The 22,817-nt window shown below is 41.1% G+C and overlaps 1 protein-coding gene across 1 annotated transcript in view; it reads right to left on the reverse strand.

Annotated features, from left to right (window-relative positions):
- Positions 1-229: 229 nt before the first annotated feature.
- Positions 230-22,817, reverse strand: part of LOC147703314 (uncharacterized) — a 66,077-nt gene continuing 43,489 nt past the window's right edge. Inside the window, exon 3 of the mRNA XM_086929494.1 lies at positions 230-283. Coding sequence (XP_086785620.1) covers positions 230-283 — 54 coding nt within the window. The remainder of the gene's footprint in view (positions 284-22,817) is intronic.

A 22,817-nucleotide genomic window follows, 5' to 3' on the forward strand; every position in this document is an offset into this window, starting at 1 on the left:
GTTTCTCCTAATCAATCTAAGCATTCATGCTACTTTACTTGCAGTTTTTATTATTCAACAAAGTGAACCATTGTTGTCTATTACATATAATACTGGCCCACTGGAATCACGGGACAGGGAAGGACCAAATTACACCACAGGGTTGGCCAAATGTAGCACATTTTTGTTATAATATTACTTCCTTATATTGCCATTGTTGCACTTTTTTCACAATATCTGGGCAAAGGTTTCACCTCATTAGCACCAGTTTCCAACTGAACACTGACTGGTAAATATTTGCAACCTGCAGAATAATGCATCAGGTGTTGAATTATGTGGCAATGCGCCAATCAATAACCATGCAGAATACACTGCAGCGTCACATAATTCCAGTAGCCCTGATGTAATCACACAGGTTCCTTTATTACTGGGTTGTTTTTATACATTTTTCCTGTTTTGCAGTCTTTGCATAACACCCATCAAGCCCCTGATGAGGATGGAGGTAGGAAGAGCGGTGGGATTAGGGTAAGAAATGGGGTTATTTAGATTTACAGTGAGGGCTGAACCTTAGCAGTGTTTAAACAGAATATTTGAAACAGTAATATCTCGGGACTAATATTATGTCAAGAATATCGAAGACACAAATATCGTGACGGTAAGTTTCTATAGGGAAGCAAAGTTTTACTATAGATAAATCCACATACATGTATCTTGACGATATTTATATATATAGAGATTGACAAAGGCTTCTAGTAAGCCGAAACGCGTCTCTCTATTCCCTTTGATATTGAGGGTGACTTGATTCAATAAATAGATGCTCAATCCTGACTGCCTTGAGTCTGTGCCTTCTTCCATGGATGCCTCTGTGGGAGCTGGATGTTGTGGTATATATATATATATATATATATATATATATATATATATATATATATATATATATAACCTACTGGCGGTCGCCAGTAGGTAGTTATAGTTAGGATTTTTTTCAATGTTAAATCTCAACATTCTATTTGGAATAACTTTGGCGCCGGTTGACGAATCTGCCTGAAAATTTCCTCAAAATGGCCTCGCGGCGTTCCGGTCCTTCCCTGAAAGTTTGGGGGGGATTCGTCAAGCGGGGGCCGAGATAAAAGGGGGGTCCCAAAACGCGTTTTCCCCATGTTAATTTCCATAGGGCGGTCGATTTCACTTTTAGCCCGAACGGCTGAATGGATTTCCACCAAACTTGGCAAAATTGTAGGGACTGGTAGCCCGATGTGCCTTTGCTATGTCTCAAGATATGTGCTCCAGTGGATTTTGAGTAATTAAGGTTAAAAAAAATATATATATTTATAGCAGCGCTCCGGTACGCGCACCGGTACGCGCACCGGGCGTGCCACGCGACTTGCGCGCAGAAAGCTGATTGGCTCTGGGGTGTCTGTAAACATTCTTAACAGTCCGGAGCGGCCGCCATCTTGTGTCTCGGTAGGATCGAGACACGAGAGGTGGCCAAAACAAAGAGGGAAATGACCATAAGGGGGCAGAGTAGACCCCCCCTTGACCCTCTAGGTTTGATGTGGGGGCCATAAAAGGGCCCCGCGGGGCAAAAAATTTTTTTTTTTTTTTTTATTTTCGCGGGGGGAGCGCCCGGTACGCGCACCGGGGAGCGTACCGGGGAGCTTACCATGGGGAAAAAGAATGACAGTTTTAAAAGTAGCTGTTTAGAAAAAAAATGTTTAGTTGTTTTTTTTATACATACACATACATATATATAAATGCATATGCACATATATATATGCATATATGTCTATATGTGTGCGTGTAGAGAGAGGTAGAGAGGTAGAGGTGTAGAGGTAGAGAGGTAGAGAGGTAGCGGTAGAGAGGTAGAGATTAGTAGAGAGAGAAGAAGAGAGAGGTAGAGAGGTAGAGAGTAGAGAGTGAGTAATAGAGAGTAGAGAGTGAGTAGTAGAGAGTAGTAGAGAGCAGTAGAGAGAGTAGCAGAGTGAGTAGTGGAGAGTAGTAGAGTGAATAGTAGAGTGAGTAGTAGAGAGTAGTAGAGAGTGAGTAGTAGAGAGTGAGTAGTAGAGAGTAGTAGAGAGTAAGTAGTAGAGTGAGTAGTAGAGAGCAGTAGAGAGTGAGTAGTAGAGAGTAGTGGAGAATATTCCAAAGTTTGGCACAGCACCACTTTCACAATGAGTCCAATCAAATCATATCACTTAGAGTACTTATTGAAGCGCTGAATCTTGGTGTATATTCAAATGCTTTTATTTTCCTTAAGTTTATGTACCACAGCCAGCCGAAACGTTTCGTTCTGTACAACAGTAGTTTATGGCCCCAACTGTAAAGAATCACCCCTCTTCAAAGGAGTTACAGTAGATCAAGGCCCCCACCCCATGAGATCCGTCACACCACACGCGTTCCTACTATCTGATAACGATCCTGTATTGTGATTGGGGAGAGGATTCTCACTGTGAGGGTGTGTGGGACCGAGCCTGAAGCGGAAGATTCCAGGGATGCCTTTTTGTACATCAAAGTCTTCACAATTATGTGTCACATTAAAAATATATAGCACTCCAACAAAGTAGTAGGATTATAACACTTTAATAACTTATAAATATATACAACGCTCCAACAAAGTAAACACGTTAAAAAAAACCATTTAAAACAAAGCAACAATGGTCTTCTGTGAGGTGGCGTCAGTAGCGGTCTGTTGTGCGAATAGTCCGAAGGCAGCACAACGCGCTGAGATCTGGACGGCACCCAGGTGATGTCCTTTACTTGCCGCACTGGTCTTGGCATCCTACAATGCTGCGCCGAAAAACGGCGTGGGGCGCCCCGGGGGGGAGAGGCGGCGTGAACGGGTCTCCCCAGGTGGATGCTCCTCTGCTGCAATGGGGCGCCCCTTTAGCGTTTCATTTGCCATTCAGTGGTTATCCGCCCGCTTTTGCTGCACTGTGCCTCGTCAGTAGCGGTCTGTTGTGCGAATAGTCCGAAGGCAGCACAACGCGCTGAGATCTGGACGGCACCCAGGTGATGTCCTTTACTTGCCGCACTGGTCTTGGCATCCTACAATGCTGCGCCGAAAAACGGCGTGGGGCGCCCCGGGGGGGGGGGGGGGGCGGGGGGGGGGGGAGGTGGCGTGAACGGGCCTCTCCAGGTGGAGGCTCCTCTGCTGCAATGGGGCGCCCCTTTAGCGTTTCAGTTGCCATTCAGCGGTTTTCCGCCCGCTTTTGCTGCACTGTGCCTCATCCGCCATTCAGTTGTTTATTGCCCGCTCTTGCGGCTACAGCGTCTCGCCCACCATCTAGTTGAATTGCGCCCACTCTTGCGGTGCAGCGATAGGTGGCTGCCACAGGACTCTTAAAATGGCGGCCGGCTCTTCGGATTTGGGCCTGGTCCACTAAAATGGCCCTGGGACACCTTGGAACTCGGACGCTTGCCTGCTAGGGCTTGGGCCCCATTCTCGAAAGCGTCCCCTCAGCCTTGAAGATTCTACAAAAGTCATGGGGGCCCCGACTCCCGCAGGCTTCCGGTGGGGAGCGGCTGCCATGATTGCTTGCGGAATGGCCACGACGGCGCTACGAGATGGTGGTGCTCTCATGCTGACGCCAGCTTCACTCTGAAACATCCAGAAACACTGTAGACTATCAATTCGATGACTTCCGGTGGAGCCTCAACGTGACCCGGTAGGGAAGAACTTGCCCTCCCCTCTTTTGACTGATGGTTCTTGTTGCCTGTCCCCTCTGTTGTCATCTAACGGAACCTTTTTGGATTGCCGAGTGAGAAAAAAAAAGGTGGGGCTTTCATCGTTTGGGAAAAAAAATGTTTTAATCCAATGAAAAGTGTTATTTTTAGGTCATATGATCAAGCATTTCATCATTAGAAAACCAAAAGTAAAATGAACCAATAAAAAGTTTTATAAAGAAGTCACATGACCTGTTATGCGGCTTTGGGCTATAAAAAGCCTACAAAATCCGTTGGCCTGTGAGGCGGCGTCAGTAGCAGACCGATGTGCGAATAGGCCGAAGGCAGCACAACGCGCCGAGATCCGGATGGCACCGAGGTGGTGTCCAGCAAGTTGCTGCACTGGTGTGGCCATCCTACAATGCTGCGCCGAAAGACGGCGTGGGGTGCCCGGGGGGGGGGGGAGGCGGCGCAAACTGGCCTCTCTCGCCTCCCCAGGTGGAGGCACCTGATGTGCAGTGCGGCACCCCTTACCGTTCACTCGCCGTCCAGCAGAGTTGCGCCCGCACTTGCTGCTACAGTAGGCCGAAGGCAGCACAACGCGCCGAGATCCGGATGGCACCGAGGTGGTGTCCAGCAAGTTTCACTGGTGTGGCCATCCTACAATGCTGCACCGAAAGTTGGCGTGGGGTGCCCGGGGGGGGGGGGGGAGATGTGGCGTAAACGGACCTCTTCCGCCTCCCCAGGTGAAGGCACCTCATCTGCAGTGGGGCGCCTCTTAGCGTTTCACTCGCCTTCCAGCTGAGTTCCGCCCGCTTTTGCGGTACAGTGACTCACCCGCCATCTAGCTGAATTGCGGCTACTCTTGAGTACTGCCCGCTCTTGCGGCACAGGGCCTCACCCTCCATCCAGCTGAGTTCCGCCCGCTCTTGCGGTACAGCGTCTCGCCCGCCATCCAGCTGAGTTTCTCCCGCTCTTGCGGTACAGTGACTCAAACGCGCTGAGATCCGGATGGCACCGAGGTGGTGTCCAGCAAGTTTCACTGGTGTGGCCATCCTACAATGCTGCGCCGAAAGACGGCGTGGGGTGCCCGGGGGGGGGGGGGGCAGTGCAAACGGGCCTCTCCCTCCTCCCCAGGTGGAGGCACCTCATCTGCAGTGGGGCGCCTCTTAGCGTTTCACTCGCCTTCCAGCTGAGTTCCGCCCGCTTTTGCGGTACAGTGACTCACCCGCCATCTAGCTGAATTGCGGCTACTCTTGTGGTGCAGCGATAGCCAGCTGCAACAGCACTCTCAAAATGGTGGCCAGCTCTTTGGATTTGGGCCTGGTCGACTAAAATGGCCCTGGGACACCTTGGAACTCGGACGCTTGCCTGCTAGGGCATGGGCCCCATTCACGAAAGCGTCCCCTCTTTTGACTGATTATTCTTGTTGCCTATTTCTTCTGTTGTCATTTAACGGAACCTTTTTGGACTGCCGAAAGGGGTTCTGGTCCGACCGCTGGTTGGTGGAGACATTTTGACTATATCCTGGACCTGCCCGGCCTCGCCCAAAATGGCGCCGGTATAAATGGGACTCGTAACTCCTTGTTGTGTACTGGTTGCCCAACCTTGCTATCACGAGATACGTATGCAGTTTTGAAGCACATGGCGGGCGGGGACGAGAATTGATTGAACATTTGGACATCCCTATTGATATTAAGTTCTGATGTGTTATTGATTACTGTACTATTGAAAGTTCGAATTAACGTCACCCATGGTACTTGCCCGCAAATGTATATCTAGATAATTTTATTCTAACTGGCCCTGTCGTACTTTAATTATAAAATGTACGTCCACCGATTCCGCAAATGTTAGACACCTTAGTTCTTGCAACCTAAAGGGTCGCCCGTTACGTTCTTCTACAGTGTAAATGTCCCCTCATCATATACGATTCCAGTTTGCTCCGTGGCCGGCCCACGTGGTTATAGGCCCGTATTTGTATACTGACATTTTCACAATAAAGGTTTTTAAAACAAAACATGGTAGTAGTACCTACATTGGTAAAGTTTTGAATAATAGCCACTGTTTTCGAATCAGTAAAAGGCAAGTGAAATAAAGCAGTCCAATTACATGACGGTTAAAAGGTATAATACGCAGGAACGCAGTAAGGATAAATGGTCAATGGCTGTTGTGTTTTCCACTCCTGCAACATAAAGTGATCGATAGGAATCCGATATTCATGCCTATCAGCGACTAAGACAGCAGGCCGAGCCTCTTTTGTTCAACGGCTCCCTCATGGGACGAAGAAACGCCCTTTTTCTCGAAATAGGAATATTTTACTTGCAGGACAGTTGTAAATTTCCCGGGAAAATACATTAGCCTGGAACATTGTTAGTGATAAACTGTAAATGCATCTGGGTCCTTTGCTTTACAAGTCAGAGTGAGGAAAAAAAAAGGTGGGGCTTTCATCATTTGGGAAAAAAAAATATTCGAAAGCAATGAAAAGTTATTTTTAGGTCATATGACCAAGCCTTTCATCATTAGAATAACAAAAGTAAAATGAACCAATGAAAAGTTTTATTAACTAGTCACATGACCTGTTATGCTTACGTTACGCGCTGCGCGCCGCACTCTGGATCGTTTCCGGGAAGCTGCGCTTCGCGCACCGGACCACTTCCGGGTGCGCTAACGCGGCGCGTCATATGACGCATTACGCGACAACGCAGGTCCAGAATATAGTCAAAATGTCTCCACCAACCAACGGTCGGAACACAACCCCTTTCAACAGTCCAAAAAGTTCTGTGAAATGACAAGAGAAGGGACAGGCAACAAGAACCATCAATCAAAGGGGGGAGGGCAAGTTCTTTTCTACCGGGTCACGTTGGGGCTCCACCGGAACTGATCGAATTGGTAGTCTACAGTGTTTCTGGATGTTTCAGACTGAAGCTGGCATCAGCATGAGAGCACCACCATCTTGTGGCTACGTTGTGGCCATTCCGCGAGCAATCATGGCAGTCGCTCCCCACCGGAAGTTTATGGAAGTCGGGGGTCCCGGTGACTGTTGTAGAATCTTCAAGGCTGAGGGGACTCTTTTGGGAATGGGGCCCATGCCCTAGCAGTCAAGCGTCCGAGTTCCACGGTTGCCCAGAGCCATCTTTGCAGGCCAGGCCCAAGTCTGTGGAGTCGACCGCCATTTCGTGAGCTCCGTAGCAGCCGCCTGTCGCTGTACCGCAAGATTGGGTGCAATTCCGTTGGATGGCGGGTGAGACGTTGTAATAGCAAGAGCAGGCGCAATTCAGCTGGCCGAGCGAGGCACTGTGTCGCAAGAGCTGGTCGAGTGAAGCGCTGGGGTGTAGCTGAGAAACCTCCACCTGGGGAGGTGGGGGAGGCTCGTTCGCGCCGCCTCTCCCTTCTACTGCACCCCACGCCGTCTCCTGGCGCAGGTATATGTGATGGTCGGACCAGGGCACCGCAGGACGTGTCTTCAGGTCAAACGGATTGTGGGACAAGGTGTGGAGCAGGCGCAATTATCTCGGGGGCCTCCGTCAAGCGGTTCAGGGAGGCACCGCATCACATTGTTTTCCAATGCAGTCAGGTCCACAAACAGCTCCCACTTACTTTGAGAATAGTGAAGCTGCAGCAGGTGCAAATAAGCTTCAGACAGTGTTACAAGCGCTGCTCCGAACCCTCAACTATGGCACCCAACATCCAGGACTTATGCCATTTGTGCAAGGCAGTGACATCGAAGCATCTCAGGGACCAAGCAACATACCATATCCAGAGTCCTTCCCACAACCTCTGCCTTCCTTCTTACCTAGTTATTGTTCTTTCACTCCCACTCCAGGATTTTAGTCTGTGGATGGAAAACCATGAACCTACACTCACCTATAAAAATCTTACTATTGATTGTTTTTTTTGAGCCCAAAATACAAAGGCTTGTTTGGATCGATGTTGCAGCAGGCTGCCATGTAAATAGTTATTTAATAAAATGTTTTACCCTGTTACTTTGCTGGTGTGTTGTATATATTTATAATATTTGCATACTGTTTGTCGTTATTATGGGTGGGGTGGGCGGCGGAGCCAAGCTGTCTTGCAGCCATCATGGTGTCGAGCTCAGTTCCTCTCACTAGTTTCGTATTTGTCATGAGGGGTTGTTCATAATGTTTCTATTTTAGCGAGGTCAAAAAGAGATCCCATTAGTGGCCTACTGATTTTGCTTGATTCCTTTTGTTTTTTAATGATTTTTCACTATCTGCAAAGACTAAACAGAGTATTGCGACTCTGTGCTTGTTTGTAAATAGAGAATGAACCAAAGAGAACCAATTCCAAAACAATAAATGCTAGGATAACAATCAATCAAATGGAGAGGGAAGCAGGCACGACGGATTACAACGGGGGCAAAGGCCTGTGTTACCTACCCTTCACTATGTGCAAAGAGAGAATACTCCTAAAAGAAAAGAGGAGGGGGGGGGGCAGCGTTCAAAGCATATCAGCGTGCATAAATACGAAAATGTTTTTACCTACCACGTACTTGACATTTTAGAGCTTTTGATATTTGCTATTAAAAAAACATTGAAATTCACTGAAAAAACCATAGGTTATAGACCATATATAGTTAGGAATTAGCATTTACAAAACCTTGAAAATTCACAGAAAAAACCATAGGTTATAGACCATATATAGTTAGGGATTAGCATTTACAAAACCTTAATTTACTCGCACAAAACCATTGAAATTCGCATATATAGTTAGTTGCACTAACTATATATCGCGCACCCGCAATCCACTGCTGATGATGTCACATATTACATCATTCATGACATGGTCAGTGACATCACTGATGACATCACTGATGACATCTCAAATGACATAACTGATGACATCACTGATGACATCTCAAATGACATCACTGATGACATCACTGATGACATCTCAAATGACATCACTGATGATATCTCATTTGACATCTCATTTGACATTACTGAGCACATCACTGATGACATCATTCATGTGATAATACGATGAACCTCTTCAGACTCTAATATAACCTTAGATACACTCAGTGTAAACAGACACTCACAGACTGTCACTCATCCATGGAGTTACTCACACACCTAGTCAGTCATGCAAAGTATCAATCACACCTCCATTTCCTCAACTATACAGTTATACACACCTTACTTATTCAAACATATACTAACACATATTTACTCTCTTATACAATCCCTGATACATGTTCACAATGATCCATACAGCCACTCACACATTCACTGGCTCTTATGCACAGTTATTTATATATGTCAACTCTCACATGTACTGTGTTTTACATATGTACTTACTTTGACATGTAGCACTGAGAAATCCATTCACTCACCAATACACTCATGCAGACAGTCAACCGCCCATACAGCTGTTTCCACATGCACTTTTGAACCCATACATATAGTAAATCAACTACTCACACATCTACGCACAGAGTCACACACCTCCCAGCCACCCACACACACACTCAGTCTCCCATACAAATACTTGGGCAACCAATCAATAACCCATATAGTTACTCATATAGCTACTGATCAACACATGCAGCAGTTTACAGAACAACAGACATAATGATGCACAAATTAAGACAGTTTAGTCACTAACCCATGCACTCAGTGAGACACATTAAATCACTCACTCATACAGTGAGTCATGCACCTACTAAATCCTTCATCCAGACACTTATACATCCACTCATTCTTCAATATGTAAGACATATTTTAACTTTACAGAAACATACAGTCACTGGATAATGTCATCAGTGATGTCATCAGTGATGTCATTTGAGATGTCATCAGTGATGTCATCAGTGATGTCACTGACCATGTCATGTCATGTAATATGTGACATCATCAGCAGTGGATTGTGGGTGCGCGATATACAGTTAGTGCAACTAACTATATATGCGAATTTCAATGGTTTTATGCGAGTAAATTAAGGTTTTGTAAATGCTAATCCCTAACTATATATGGTCTATAACCTATGGTTTTTTCAGTGAATATATATATATATTACCTACTGGCGGTCGCCAGTAGGTATATATAGTTAGGATTTTTTCCCTATGGGATTTCTGAAAATTCTATGTCTAATAACTTTGGCGTTTGTGGACAGAATCGGCTGAAATTTTCAGGAACATGGCACATTTTGTTTCTGAGCAGCTCCTGGAAATTTGGGGGGGGTTCGTCAAGGGGGGGCCGAGAAAAAAGGGGGGTCCCAAAACGCGTTTTTCCCATGTTAATTTCCATAGGGCGGTTGGACTCACTTTTAGCCCGAACGGCTGAATGGATTTTCACGAAACTTGGCAAAATTGTAGGGACTGTTAGCCCGATGTGCCTTTGCTAGGTCTCAATATATGTGCTTCAGTGGATTTTGAGAAATTAACGTTTAAATCAAGATATATATCTGTAACAGCGCTCCGGGCAGCGATCCGGTTAGCGAACCTTTCGCGTATCGGAACTTTGCGATGCGAAGCTGATTGGCCCTCCGGTGTCTGTCAACATTCTAAACAGTCCGGAGCGGCCGCCATCTTGTCTCTCGGTAGGATCGAGAGACAAGAGGAGGCCAAAACAAAGGGGGAAATTACCATAAGGGGGCATAGTAGATCCTCGTTGACCCCCTAGGTTTTATGTGGAGGTTTTAAAAGGGCCTAGGAGGGTCCAAAAAAAAAAAAAAATTTTTTTTTTGCGTGGTAAGCGCCAAGTTCGCGAACCGGAAAGCGTTCTGGGCAGCGAACTTTATGGATAAAAGAATGAAAGACTTTTCTAATACTGTATGTTAATTATTTGTTGGTTTTGTTGATTATTTTTTAATTTTTTTATTTTTTAAGCAATTATTTATTATTGTGATTGTGTTTCAAAATTTAATAACATTTCTAACATTTAACTAGTTTATGAATTACATATAAAAATGATTAAAGACTCAAACAATTTTTTAATATTACATACAATTTTATTTTTCGGATTGTTTTTCAAAATTTAATACAACGTCTAGCATTTCACTGTCTGATATGTGTTCTTGTTCAGTGAACATAAGTTCCAACATTTGCCCGTCATCATAATGCAGTAAATGATCCACAGATTCTACACATTGAACTAATTCATGGTCCCGTGATTCATCCATGAAATTTGAGTCATCATTGTCCTCAATAACTTTTTCTGTGTTGTTCTCCAGAACAATTTCGAAGGAAACATTTTGCTCACCTTCCATTTTATTGCTGTAATTTGCATAAAAAATAAATATATCAGTAGAGATAGGGCACTGTTGGGTTTAAGTTCAGACAGGCACTTGTGAGTTTATAACAGAGAAGTAATCTATGGGCACTGTATGGTTTCAGGCGTGAAGTAGTACTATTAAAAAGTGCCTGTGAAGAAGCCTAAGTAAATTCATAATTATACCACAGAAACCTAAATCAGTCCATAATTATAATAAAGAAGCCTTTCTCAATGTCTAACTCTTACAGAGGGATAGTATATAACTATCTGAAAAAGTTTACCATATTTACTTATAGTGCACAATATACTTCAGTTTTAAAAATAACAACTTACCTTTAGAAACAAGTTGATGTTATTAGTGATATTCTAAATGATATATACAACAACAAGTAGTAGTCAAAATGGCTGTGTTTCCTTCTCTTCCTTTATATATATTCAGGTATATAACCAATCAAATGTCAGGTAATAAAAGTAGAAAATGAAAGTAACATTTTCATTGGTTGTCAATTCCAACACTTCAGATGTGTTTTGTGAAGTAATTTACCTCACGGTACTTAGAGAGGTCTACAGGCTTCATGGCTAAATGGAATTTCAATCAAATTTGTGAAAATGAAAGGGATTGTTATGTAGTATGAGCTAATCTATATTTGGTGAGAGTGACTCTAGTCGTTTTTCTGTAAATTACTTTCCCACTTTTTTTTTGGACCGCTTTCCGGGAAGCGGCCCGGTTCGCGAACCTTAAGCGTCACGGGAGTCCACCATTTTGTGTTTCGGTCGCATTAAGATACAAGATGGAGGACAAATAATGTTTAGAATGGGTAGAAGGGGTCATGGTAGACTTACCTTGACCCTCTAGGTTTTCTGAGGGTGGCTGAGGAGGTTTATATGTGCGGAAAAAAACATTTTTTTTAAAAATTCCGCGATGTTAGCTTTCGGTTCGCGAACCGGGTAGCGCCCCGGGGAGCGAATTTTGTGGAAAATTAATGAAAAAAGTTAGAAAAAAATAATAATTGTGAGTGATCAGATGAAGGGTAGCTCTGAGAAGAGCTTTTGGGTTTATGGTACATTTAGGTACTTATAAGTAGGTACCAATGCACAGTCTTAAATTCAGAATGAAAATTCTGTTGCCCTCATCTGAGAAGTGAACTCCATCTCCTCTGTAGATATCTTGCATGTAGTAACGCAAGTTATTGTTGTACAGAGAGCCCATTCCATGGTCTCTCATGAAAGCTGAAACAGATTTGTTTACATGCTTCCTCGCTTTCTCAATTTGTGGACAAAATTGGTTGGACCACCTCCATTTCTGTCTTTGGCATATATTGGAATATACCAAGGCAGTTTGAGGAAAAAGTGCCATTAATTGCTCAAAGGTGTCCTTTAAAAGCATTTCCAGACCTACCCCTGTCAAAGTGCCCAAATCATTACCTCCACAGTGCACAATTAACAGGTCAGGTTTTGGCAAATGCATAAAGGTTTTCACCAATGGTATCAATTGGTGACATTTTAATCCTCTTTGGCCCAACCACTTAATTTCCACATCTTGTAAATTGAGGTTAGGTAAATTTCTGTTTTCAGCATACCTTTGAGCCCAGTGGATGTAACTATGTCCAACAATCCAGACCTTAAACATGGTGGGAGAAGGTTGTTCTGCAGTCAGATGAAGTGTGGTAATGAAAGGGCAGTTGAAACAGTAGGAGTTTGTAAAGAAAAAAAACTGTGGTTTTCAATGCTAATGAATCATTAGCAGTGATTGGTGCATTTCCATTTCTGAAAACAGAAAGTTAGGGTGCATGGATGTGTTCTTTGAAAGATGTAATTTGAATGGTCAAGGAAGAAACATTTAATGAAAGATTGCACTGGATACGCAGGTGCACTGAGAGTTCAGAGTTCAATTGAAACATTGTTGTGTGAATTTGCAAACATGAGAGGTCTTCCAGGAGGTGGTTGCTATGGAAACAAGGCAGACAGGGCAGAGGGGGGAAGGGTTTTGATTTGAAAAAAGTGAGGGAAGAGGTATGATTGGCTAATATGAGAGATATGTGAAATGAATATCTGTATTTCTGTGCTTTCAATAGCTGCAGCCTTTGGAGTGCATCCTTTTTCTTCTGCTGAAGACAATTTGGTGTATTTCTTAGACTGTTTTGAAAACTCAAAAAATATTTGCTAAGGTGAGAAAAAATTTATTTAATTTAGATAGAGAATAGTATGATTTAAGGAGAAAATGATGAAGAAAGCTGTGTTTTTAAAATGTGGTTTTGTCTCTAGTGATATAGTAATAGAATTAGTTTCATAGAGAAATTGTAACTGCATATTTGGTGTAACATTCTGGCATGCAGTAACACAAGTTATTGTGGTACATGGAGCCCATTCCATGGTCTGTTATGTAAGCTGAAACAGATATGTTGCTTTTAAAAACGATTTAAGAAATCAATTACATTTCTGGATATGTACTGCTAGAGCTTCATAGGTTGTTTTGAGCCATATTTATAAGGTATTTGAGTGTCTAAGATGTTATGTTTTCCTTTTAAAATGTAAAGTGTTCCTCATGGGGCAAGTGTCTTGTAAATACGCTCCCACTTGTGCTTGGCAAATTTAGATTTTGATTATGGGAGTTACCTAGCCATGTTAATAGTGTCCCAAAAATGGTGCTAGGGAATTGCAGAAAACACTTTCATGTGTCTCAAGGACATTTTTAGTCATTTCTTCATGAATGCAGGTATACAATTGATTTATATGCTGTGTTTAAAAACGAATTTTGAAATCAATTAAATTTCAGGATATGTACTGTTAGAGCTTCATAGGTTGTTTGGGGTCATATTTAGAAGGCATTTTAGTGTCTTTGATGTTATTTTTCCCTTTTTAAATGGAAAGCGTTCCTCATGGGGCCCTGAGCAGTTCTTAGCCATGTTATTTAATAGGAAGTGGATAACATGGCTAAGAGCATTTGCTGGAAAATGCATGAATATCGCTGACTTTTCTGCGATGTTATGTTTACCTTTTTAAATGGAAAGCGTTCCTCTTGGGGCAAGTGTCTTGTAAATACGCTCCCACTTGCGCTTGGCAAATTTAGATTTTGATTATGGGAGTTACCTAGCCATGTTAATAGTGTCTCAAAAATGGTGCTAGGGCATTCCAGAAAACACTTTCATGTGTCTCAAGGACATTTTTAGTCATTTGTTCATGAATGCAGGTATACAATTGATTTATATGCTGTGTTTAAAAACGAATTTTGAAATCAATTAAATTTCAGGATATGTACTGTTAGAGCTTCATAGGTTGTTTGGGGTCATATTTAGAAGGCATTTTAGTGTCTTTGATGTTATTTTTCCCTTTTTAAATGGAAAGCGTTCCTCATGGGGCCCTGAGCAGTTCTTAGCCATGTTATTTAATAGGAAGTGGATAACATGGCTAAGAGCATTTGCTGGAAAATGCATGAATATCGCTGACTTTTCTGCGATATTCATGTATTGCGGCCGTTTTTTTTCGCATTTGCGAGCAGTTCTTAGCCATGTTATCCAATGGGAGGTGGATAACATGGCTAAGAGCATTTGCTGGATAATGCATGAATATCGTTGACTTTTCAGCGATATTCATGCATTGCAGCTGTTTTTAATCGCATTTGTGATAAACAATTACATTTCTTGATATGTACTTTTAGAGCTTCATAGGTTGTTTGGGGCCATATTTAGAAGGCATTTTAGTGTCTTTGATGTTATGTTTACCTTTTTAAATGGAAAGCGTTCCTCTTGGGGCAAGTGTCTTGTAAATACGCTCCCACTTGCGCTTGGCAAATTTAGATTTTGATTATGGGAGTTACCTAGCCATGTTAATAGTGTCTCAAAAATGGTGCTAGGGCATTCCAGAAAACACTTTCATGTGTCTCAAGGACATTTTTAGTCATTTCTTCATGAATGCAGGTATACAATTGATTTATATGCTGTGTTTAAAAACGAATTTTGAAATCAATTAAATTTCAGGATATGTACTGTTAGAGCTTCATAGGTTGTTTGGGGTCATATTTAGAAGGCATTTTAGTGTCTTTGATGTTATTTTTCCCTTTTTAAATGGAAAGCGTTCCTCATGGGGCCCTGAGCAGTTCTTAGCCATGTTATTTAATAGGAAGTGGATAACATGGCTAAGAGCATTTGCTGGAAAATGCATGAATATCGCTGACTTTTCTGCGATATTCATGTATTGCGGCCGTTTTTTTTCGCATTTGCGAGCAGTTCTTAGCCATGTTATCCAATGGGAGGTGGATAACATGGCTAAGAGCATTTGCTTCAAAGGTTGTTTGGGGTTATACACCATTTTTGGGAAATTATTAACATGCCTGTCTAACTCCCATAATCAAAATCTAAATTTGCCAACCGCAGGTGGGAGCGTATTTACAATACATTTGCACCATGAAGAACGTAAAATAGCATACTAGACACTCAAATGCCTTATAAATATGACCCAAAACATCTTATGAAGCACTAGTAGTGCATATTTCCAGAAATGTATTGGTTTTCATTTAATGATTTACTTCATTGGTAGGCCTTCACATGTTTTTTTACCTTGGTTTTTTTCAGTGATAATCTTATCTGCAACCATGTGTTGGCCTCACCTCAAATAAACAAAACAGGTGATGGACTGAATGTGGATCAATGACACACATTCACCCCAGTCTAAAGATCTGGGCCTAAACAAATCTTTAGATAGGCTACATCTTATCGTCATCCTGAATTAATGATTTAAAATATTAGGGAGTGATTTATGAGTGTTGTATGCCTGTTTTGTACCATTGAGTGTCATTTTTGTGATGCAGTGCTGGTGGAAAATATTTGCTATGTTAAATAATTAGTACGGCATTAAGTTTTAGATGACTGTTATTTATTTACTGTTTGGTAATAGTGGTTAATAACATTTTATATTATATTTTTCCACAGATTCAACTGCAGATTCTTTCATAGTTTGTAAAATGCCTTCCAAAAGTAGAATAAGAAAGGCTAGAAAACGTCAAAGACAGCAGGATGATGTTTTATTGCAGCAGTCCTCTTCCCCAAATACTTGTCAAAACACCAAGAAAGGTCCGGGTAAGAGCACGAAATCATTCTTAAGAAATATTTGTAGTAAAAAAAGTTTTGCTCAAAAAAATGTTTCAGTTCACAAAAAGAAAAGTAATTTAAATGGAAAGGAGAGACCCATCACAAATGTTACTGGTAGAGGAAGAGATAACTCTGTGCATGATAGTAGAAGGAAACAACAGTTTAGGGACATTCGAAATCGAATGTTCCGTAATAGGATATTAGTTAATTTATTGAAAAATATTAAAAAGAAAGGCCAACAGAAAGCGGCATTTTATAAGAAGAAGAAAAATGTAGAGAAAATTATTGATCATGCTTTTGAAATTAAGCGAAAGTTGTTTATTTTGGTAATCAATAGAATTAGGAAACTAAGCAAGGTAATTTCTGATTTAAAAACAAAAAGTAGATGGAAGAGAGTAGTAAATCGTACTAACTTTTGTGAAGTGTTTTCCGGAGAATGGATGCATAGTTCAAGTTCTGAGGCATTTTTTAATGAGGAGACTTATTTTCAGGATAATGATTTGGTGCATGCAGTTGACATCAGTGGTCGAGCTTATGAAGTGAAGGATGGTTGTCCAGTTGAAAAAGAACAACTTGTGACAACAGAGACAGAAGAGGCGCTAAGTGATGAGGTTTTAGGAAGACGTCCTAAGGGTCCTGTGTACATTTGGAAGTGTAGTTCTATTTGCAGTGTGCGACAGGTTTCCATCAATTTGCTTTCTGATTTTATACGGACATTTAATAAGAAAAGTTTGAAGCAGAAAATGAAGTTGTTGCAAGATTTAGATCCTTGCAGAGTGAGACAAATGACAGGTTTGCGTGGTCATTCACTGGCTTGTCTTTCCAGGAGAGTATGCCAGAGTGTTTTTCATCATTTCAGGATGCTAGCAGTGCATCATAATAAAGTGAGAAAATTAGTGAGAATGTTGTATTATGCTAAGAGTCCAGCCATTATGCTTAAACAATTATGTGCTGCTCTTTTGCATGGTTCTGAAATAGATGTGAAGAATATTTGTGAAGAAATTGAGTTTTGTTACTTTGGTAGTAAAGATGAGAATGTTCAAATTGACCCTGTAGTAGAGGGTAATGTGGAAGATAATGTACAGGTTTCCAGTACAGATAATTTTCAGAAGGAAATTGCCACGTTTCAGATGAAATCAAGTGAGAGGCCTAATTTCACTTGTTTATGTTGTCGACGCACTTATTATAAGAATCAGACTAAGGTAGTGGATTTATATGCAAAAAGTGAAAGGGAAAATAATAGTGAATGGAAGGATTTTGCCACATACTTGATGGTAGAGAATTATTTTGATTTGGGATCGGATCAACGTGTGTGTACTTATTGTTGTAATAAATTAAACCAAAACCAGATGCCTGCTAGGGCAGTTCATAATAATCTGGAATTGGTTGAGATTCCTTCTGAATTGAAGGATTTAAATACTTATGAATCTATTTTGATTCAAAGTATCCATCCCTTTCAGGCTATTGTAAGAATGGAGCCAAAGACAGGGAAGTTGCCTCCAGCAGATTTACAGAGAGGATTAAAGGGAAGAGTTGTTTATTTGCCTCTAGATTTGAACAAAAACATTAACACAATTGGAATAGAAAAAGTGGAAGAGGAACCTCTGGTTATCTTGGTTAATGGGGTTCCGACAAAGAATAAGAAAATATGGCAAGATTTAGTGGATGTTAGGAAAGTCAAAAAGGCAACAGTGTATTTGAAGAAAAATAATAAGTACTATAAGAATGTATATGTTGCAGAAGAGGAAGTAAGTGATGAAGAGGATAGCGATTTGTGTGCTGGCCAAATTGAGAAAGTAGAGACCTCTAAAAGTGAAGAAATATATGAACATTATAGTGTTCATCCTTTGCATTCCAAGGAAGTCATGGGGAATGCTATTGAGTTGTTTCAAATGAAACAAGCCAAAGGGAGTCCCATTAGTGTTTGGGAGGAAAGTTTGGAAGCTCGGTGTTTCCCACAGCTATTTCCCACAGGTCAAGGAGGAAGATATGATGAGCGACCTCATCAAATTCCTGCGTCTGAATACCGGACTTTACGATTGTATGCAGAAGATCCTAGGTTTCGGCAATGCATTCCCTATTTGTTTCATCTCCTGTTTGAAAGCGATCTGTCTGGACTGTCATATGCAGTGAACCACATCTTAAAAAGTGGTATACAGATGCGAAACATCTCGGCAAGTGACTTTATGCATAAAGTCAATGTCCAAGACAGTATTTTGGATTCTCACTTAATTAATCTCATGGCGTGTCAGCGTGGTACTAATGAGTACTGGTACCGTCGTCATGGTGATTTAAAATGTATGCTGAGGAACTTAGGAACTCCAACATGGTTCCTCACTCTGAGCTGTGCCGAGTATGGCTGGGAAGACTTACTTGAATTTCTACGAGAGGCAAATGGAAATATTGAAAACATTGAATTCAAGACACCTGGAGAACTGTGTTCTTTGGATCCAGTGAATGTATGCAGGTACTTCAATCATAGATTTGAAGCTATGATGTCTTTCATCACAAATAAAAAGAATCCACCTCTTGGAGAGGTGTTGGATTTCTTCTGGAGAAAGGAGTACCAAGCAAGAGGTGCCCCTCATATACATATGTTGTTGTGGATCAAGGATGCACCTAAATTTGGAACAGATCCGGATGAGTTAGTGATGAATTTCATCGAACAGTATTCTACGTGTGCTGTTCCAAACGCAACGGAGAAGAAAAGTCTAAGAGAACAAGTTCTACGTTTCCAAAGCCATCGTTGTGGAAAGTACTGTCGTTGTAAATTCAGAAACAAGGACAAGTTCTACACCAAATGTCGTTTCAACTTTCCACGACCGGTGATTTCTAAAGGAAGAGTGAACAGTTTGATGTCTTTGCTGCGACATAATGTGACGAGAAAATCACCCAAGAATACATACAATTTGAAAAGGAACGAAGAGTCCAAGTACATCAATGACTACAACCCAGTGATTTTGTCCATGTGGAATGCTAACATGGATATACAGTTTGTGGCTGACAACTGTATGGCTGTGGCTCGGTATGTGACATCTTACATCACCAAAAAAGAAAAGACCGAACTGAAGGATATGTGGGAGGACATTTCCCATGAAAAGAGCCTCAGCAAGAAGTTGTACAGTTTCAGTCTGAAGATGTTGTCGCATCGAGAAATCGGAGCTTACGAATGTTCTGACCGATTGTCTTCAGCAAGTCTCTATGCCAAATCCAGGAGTCTCGTTTGGGCGAGTCTTGGTCTTGCTGCAACGCGAAATCGAGTTCTAAAACCTGTCCGGGAAATTGAGTATTTGGCAGAAAAGGAACCAAACAGTACCGACATTTTGAAGACCAACATGTTGGATACATATTATCCAAATCGAAGCAGTCACCTTGAGAATGTTTGTCTATATGAGGTTCTCCAAAATTATATATTCAAGAGGAACATCAAAGAAGATATTGAGAAAGGAGTGTATGCTGTAATTGGAAGTGAGGGATGCCTGGTCAAGCAAAGAAAATGCCAATTAGTAAACCATCGAAAATTGAGTGGTGAATCTCCAGAAAAAAATGAGTTTTTTTATTTAGCACTTTTGCAACTTTTCAAGCCTTGGCGTGAAGAAGAGGAACTGCTTGGAGATTTCCTCTGTTACGAAGACTCTTTCAATGCAGCCAAGGAGTCCATAGAATGTCCTGCTTTTTCTAAATATCAAGAAATGCTAACTTTGGAAATTGAGCAGGAAGCAACGATTGCAGCCGAGATTGCCAGAGACAGTTCTCAGGACAGTCAGAGTTCTGTTTCATTGAGTCAAGATCCACTTGGAGGACCTATTATCGAAAATGAAGCTGCCACTGCTATGAATGAAGTGGAAAGAGCCATGGCACATGCTCAGGAGGATTCAGTTAACTTAGAAGACTTGGAAAAACAACTCAACGTTGAGCAGAGGAAAATATATGATGAAGTTACCAAGGAAATTGAGCACGGATTAAGTCATGAGAAGAACAAGTGCTCATGTACATCGTTGAAGCCTGTCCGACTGTACGTGAGTGGAGAAGCGGGAACTGGAAAAAGTTTCCTCATTAAAGCAATCTCTTGTTATTTGCAGGAAAGGACTGAGTCATCGCTGTCTTGTGTTGTCACCGCTCCTACTGGACTGGCAGCACATAACATTAAAGGTATTACTTTGCATCGTCTACTGATGCTGCCGGTGGAGCATGACAACAAATTACAATACAACAAGTTATCTGGAGATGCTTGCTGTGAAGTTTCAAGAGTCTTGAGGAAAATGAAACTACTTATCATTGACGAAGTAAGCATGGTTTCCAATGTCATGCTTGCCTTTGTGCATTTGAGAATGCAAGAAGTACTTAAAACTGAATATGATGTGTTATTTGGTGGGAAACACATCATTGTTTTCGGAGATCTTCTGCAGCTGACACCAGTAAAAGGTCAACCTGTGTTCAAAATACTCACGCATGAAGATACCAGGAAGTGCCTAGGGAGCATTGGCAACGTCAATATATGGTTAAACTTCAATTATGCAGAACTGCATCAAAATATGCGTCAGGCAAAGGATGAAGATTACAAGAATATTCTACAAGATATTAGAATTGGAAAAGTGACTGAGCATGGGAAAGAAGCTTTAAATGCACGATTACTGTCAAATTTATATCCCAAACAAGAGATTGTGCCTGAGAATATTTTTCAGAAAATTACTGAGAAGAAATCCGGGATATGTCTCATGCCAACTCTTGCAGAATGTGCCATCTTCAACAACAAAATGTTGAATTTAGAAAAGCAAGAGATTGTGAAACTTGAAGCTATCGACAAATTAGAGCATATGGGATCAACAATTATTTTGTCAGACAATTTGAAATCAAAATTGGATTCATTAGAGAAGACTATATCTAAAACAGCGGGTTTTGAAAAGACTTTGAATGTGTGTTTAAATTGCCGAATTATTTTGAGAAGGAATTTACATGTAGAAAGAGGTCTGGTAAATGGATCAATGGGTAATGTTGTTGATTTTGAGAAATACAGAAATAGAGATGGAATAGAATTTTTAAGAATTAAATTTGATGGCATTGAGGAAGTACAGCAAATTGGTCGTTGTTCTGCTAGGTTTTTGCTTGTTAAAGATTTATATGTTCGCCGTAAACAGTTTCCTGTTTGCTTGGCATATGCGGTGACAATCCATAAATCGCAAGGTTTAAGTGTAGACTGTGCATTGGTGAATATTGTCAGTTCTGTGTTCAAGGAGGGTATGGCATATGTGGCATTGTCACGAGTTAGAACTTTATCGGGATTGTACTTGATTGACTGTGATGTCACAAACATTTGTGCGGATCTAGATTGTGTTAAGGAATACAATAGGTTAAGAAGAGAGTATGCGCCACATTTGCCTCAATATCCTTTGTTTGAGAAACGTGTGGTAGGCCGCAAACGTAGAAATAGCAGTAATAGTAGGGAGGTTGTTGCAAAAAGACTAAAAGTCAATGAACCGAAAATTGTTAGCAGAAAGAAAGTGGATTCTGTTGAAGATGTTGTCGGTTTTCAATTTGAAAACAGTTCTGGTGTCAACTGCTATGCAAATGTAGTGGTTAATGTTCTCTTTTCACTAGAGAGTTTAAAAGAACAGATTCTGTTGAATTCTGAACAAATTTTATGCTGTTTGTTGAATTCTGTTTTCGAGAAATGTAGCACTGATCGAACAAAAGTAGAAAGTGTGTCTGAAGTTCGTTATCTGTTAGATGAATGTTCAGGTCAAACAGACTTCTCTGAAAATAATCAGCAAGATTGTCAGGAGTTTTTAATGTATATGCTTGATATATTGCAAGTTGAGGGTGTAGATGTAGATCACCTGTTTGGGCTTTCTTATCAATGGCAGCATGACTGCGAGAATTGTAGGGTATCAAGTACTACTAGTGTAGACTCAGAAAGATTTATATATTTAACTTTGCCAGACAGTAAATCAGTCTCCTTTAATAAGCTAGTAAATGCAGCGGATCACAACATGGAGTGTAGCCAATGTAAATCTGAAATGATGTCAACATTACTTATACGTAGATATGGACAGTATGTCATTTTAATGATGCAACGATGTAGGCCTGATGGATCAAAATTGTCAACTTTAATAAAAAATTTTGTGGCTTCTCAGCTTTCAATATCAGGAAGGACTTTTGTAACTGTAGCAATTATCTATCACGATGGTCCTTCAACAACTTCAGGACATTATACAGCTTATTTAAAGTCTCGAAACGGCTGGTCATTCTGCAATGATTCCGTTGTAAGTTTCAAAAAAAAATTGCCGTTTGACCTTAAAAATTCTTACCTGGTGTTTTTAAAACCAAAATTTTAAAGAAAGAATCTCGAGATTTCCTGTGAAGAATTGGAAAAGGTTCATCAAGTTGAGGGAATGTAAGTCTGCAATGCTGTCTAGATTATTGGTCCAAAACTTTTAATTATAATGTTATTTTGTAAAATCCGACTATATAAACCTGATGCAAGTAAGTCTGCTTCATAGTAAGCAGTATCAGTGTCATAGGAAAAGGAGAACATGAGTGACAAAGAAGAGTAAGATATTAGTAGTCCAGGATTGTGAAAATAATCTCAAATGTTTTCTTTTTGCAAGTTGCGAAAATAGAAAATGTCGGGATTTGATTGGAAGAATTACAAGACTTGCGAATCGCGGCAACATGATTTGGCCTAGTGGAAACATGTGATAGAATGAGAGAAGTCTTTTTTTCTATGTAACATATTTTTCGTATCGATGGAGGTTTTCTTTCAGAAAGTGGCGGGCTGAAAATATTTATAGCACAACAGAGTGGATGCTGTTCATAGGAGATCCTTCGACGTCATTGAAAGTAAGTTAATTTTAAG

The sequence above is a fragment of the Lissotriton vulgaris genome, chromosome 7, assembly GCF_964263255.1.
Source record: "Lissotriton vulgaris chromosome 7, aLisVul1.2, whole genome shotgun sequence".
In the NCBI taxonomy this organism is placed as follows: domain Eukaryota; kingdom Metazoa; phylum Chordata; class Amphibia; order Caudata; family Salamandridae; genus Lissotriton; species Lissotriton vulgaris.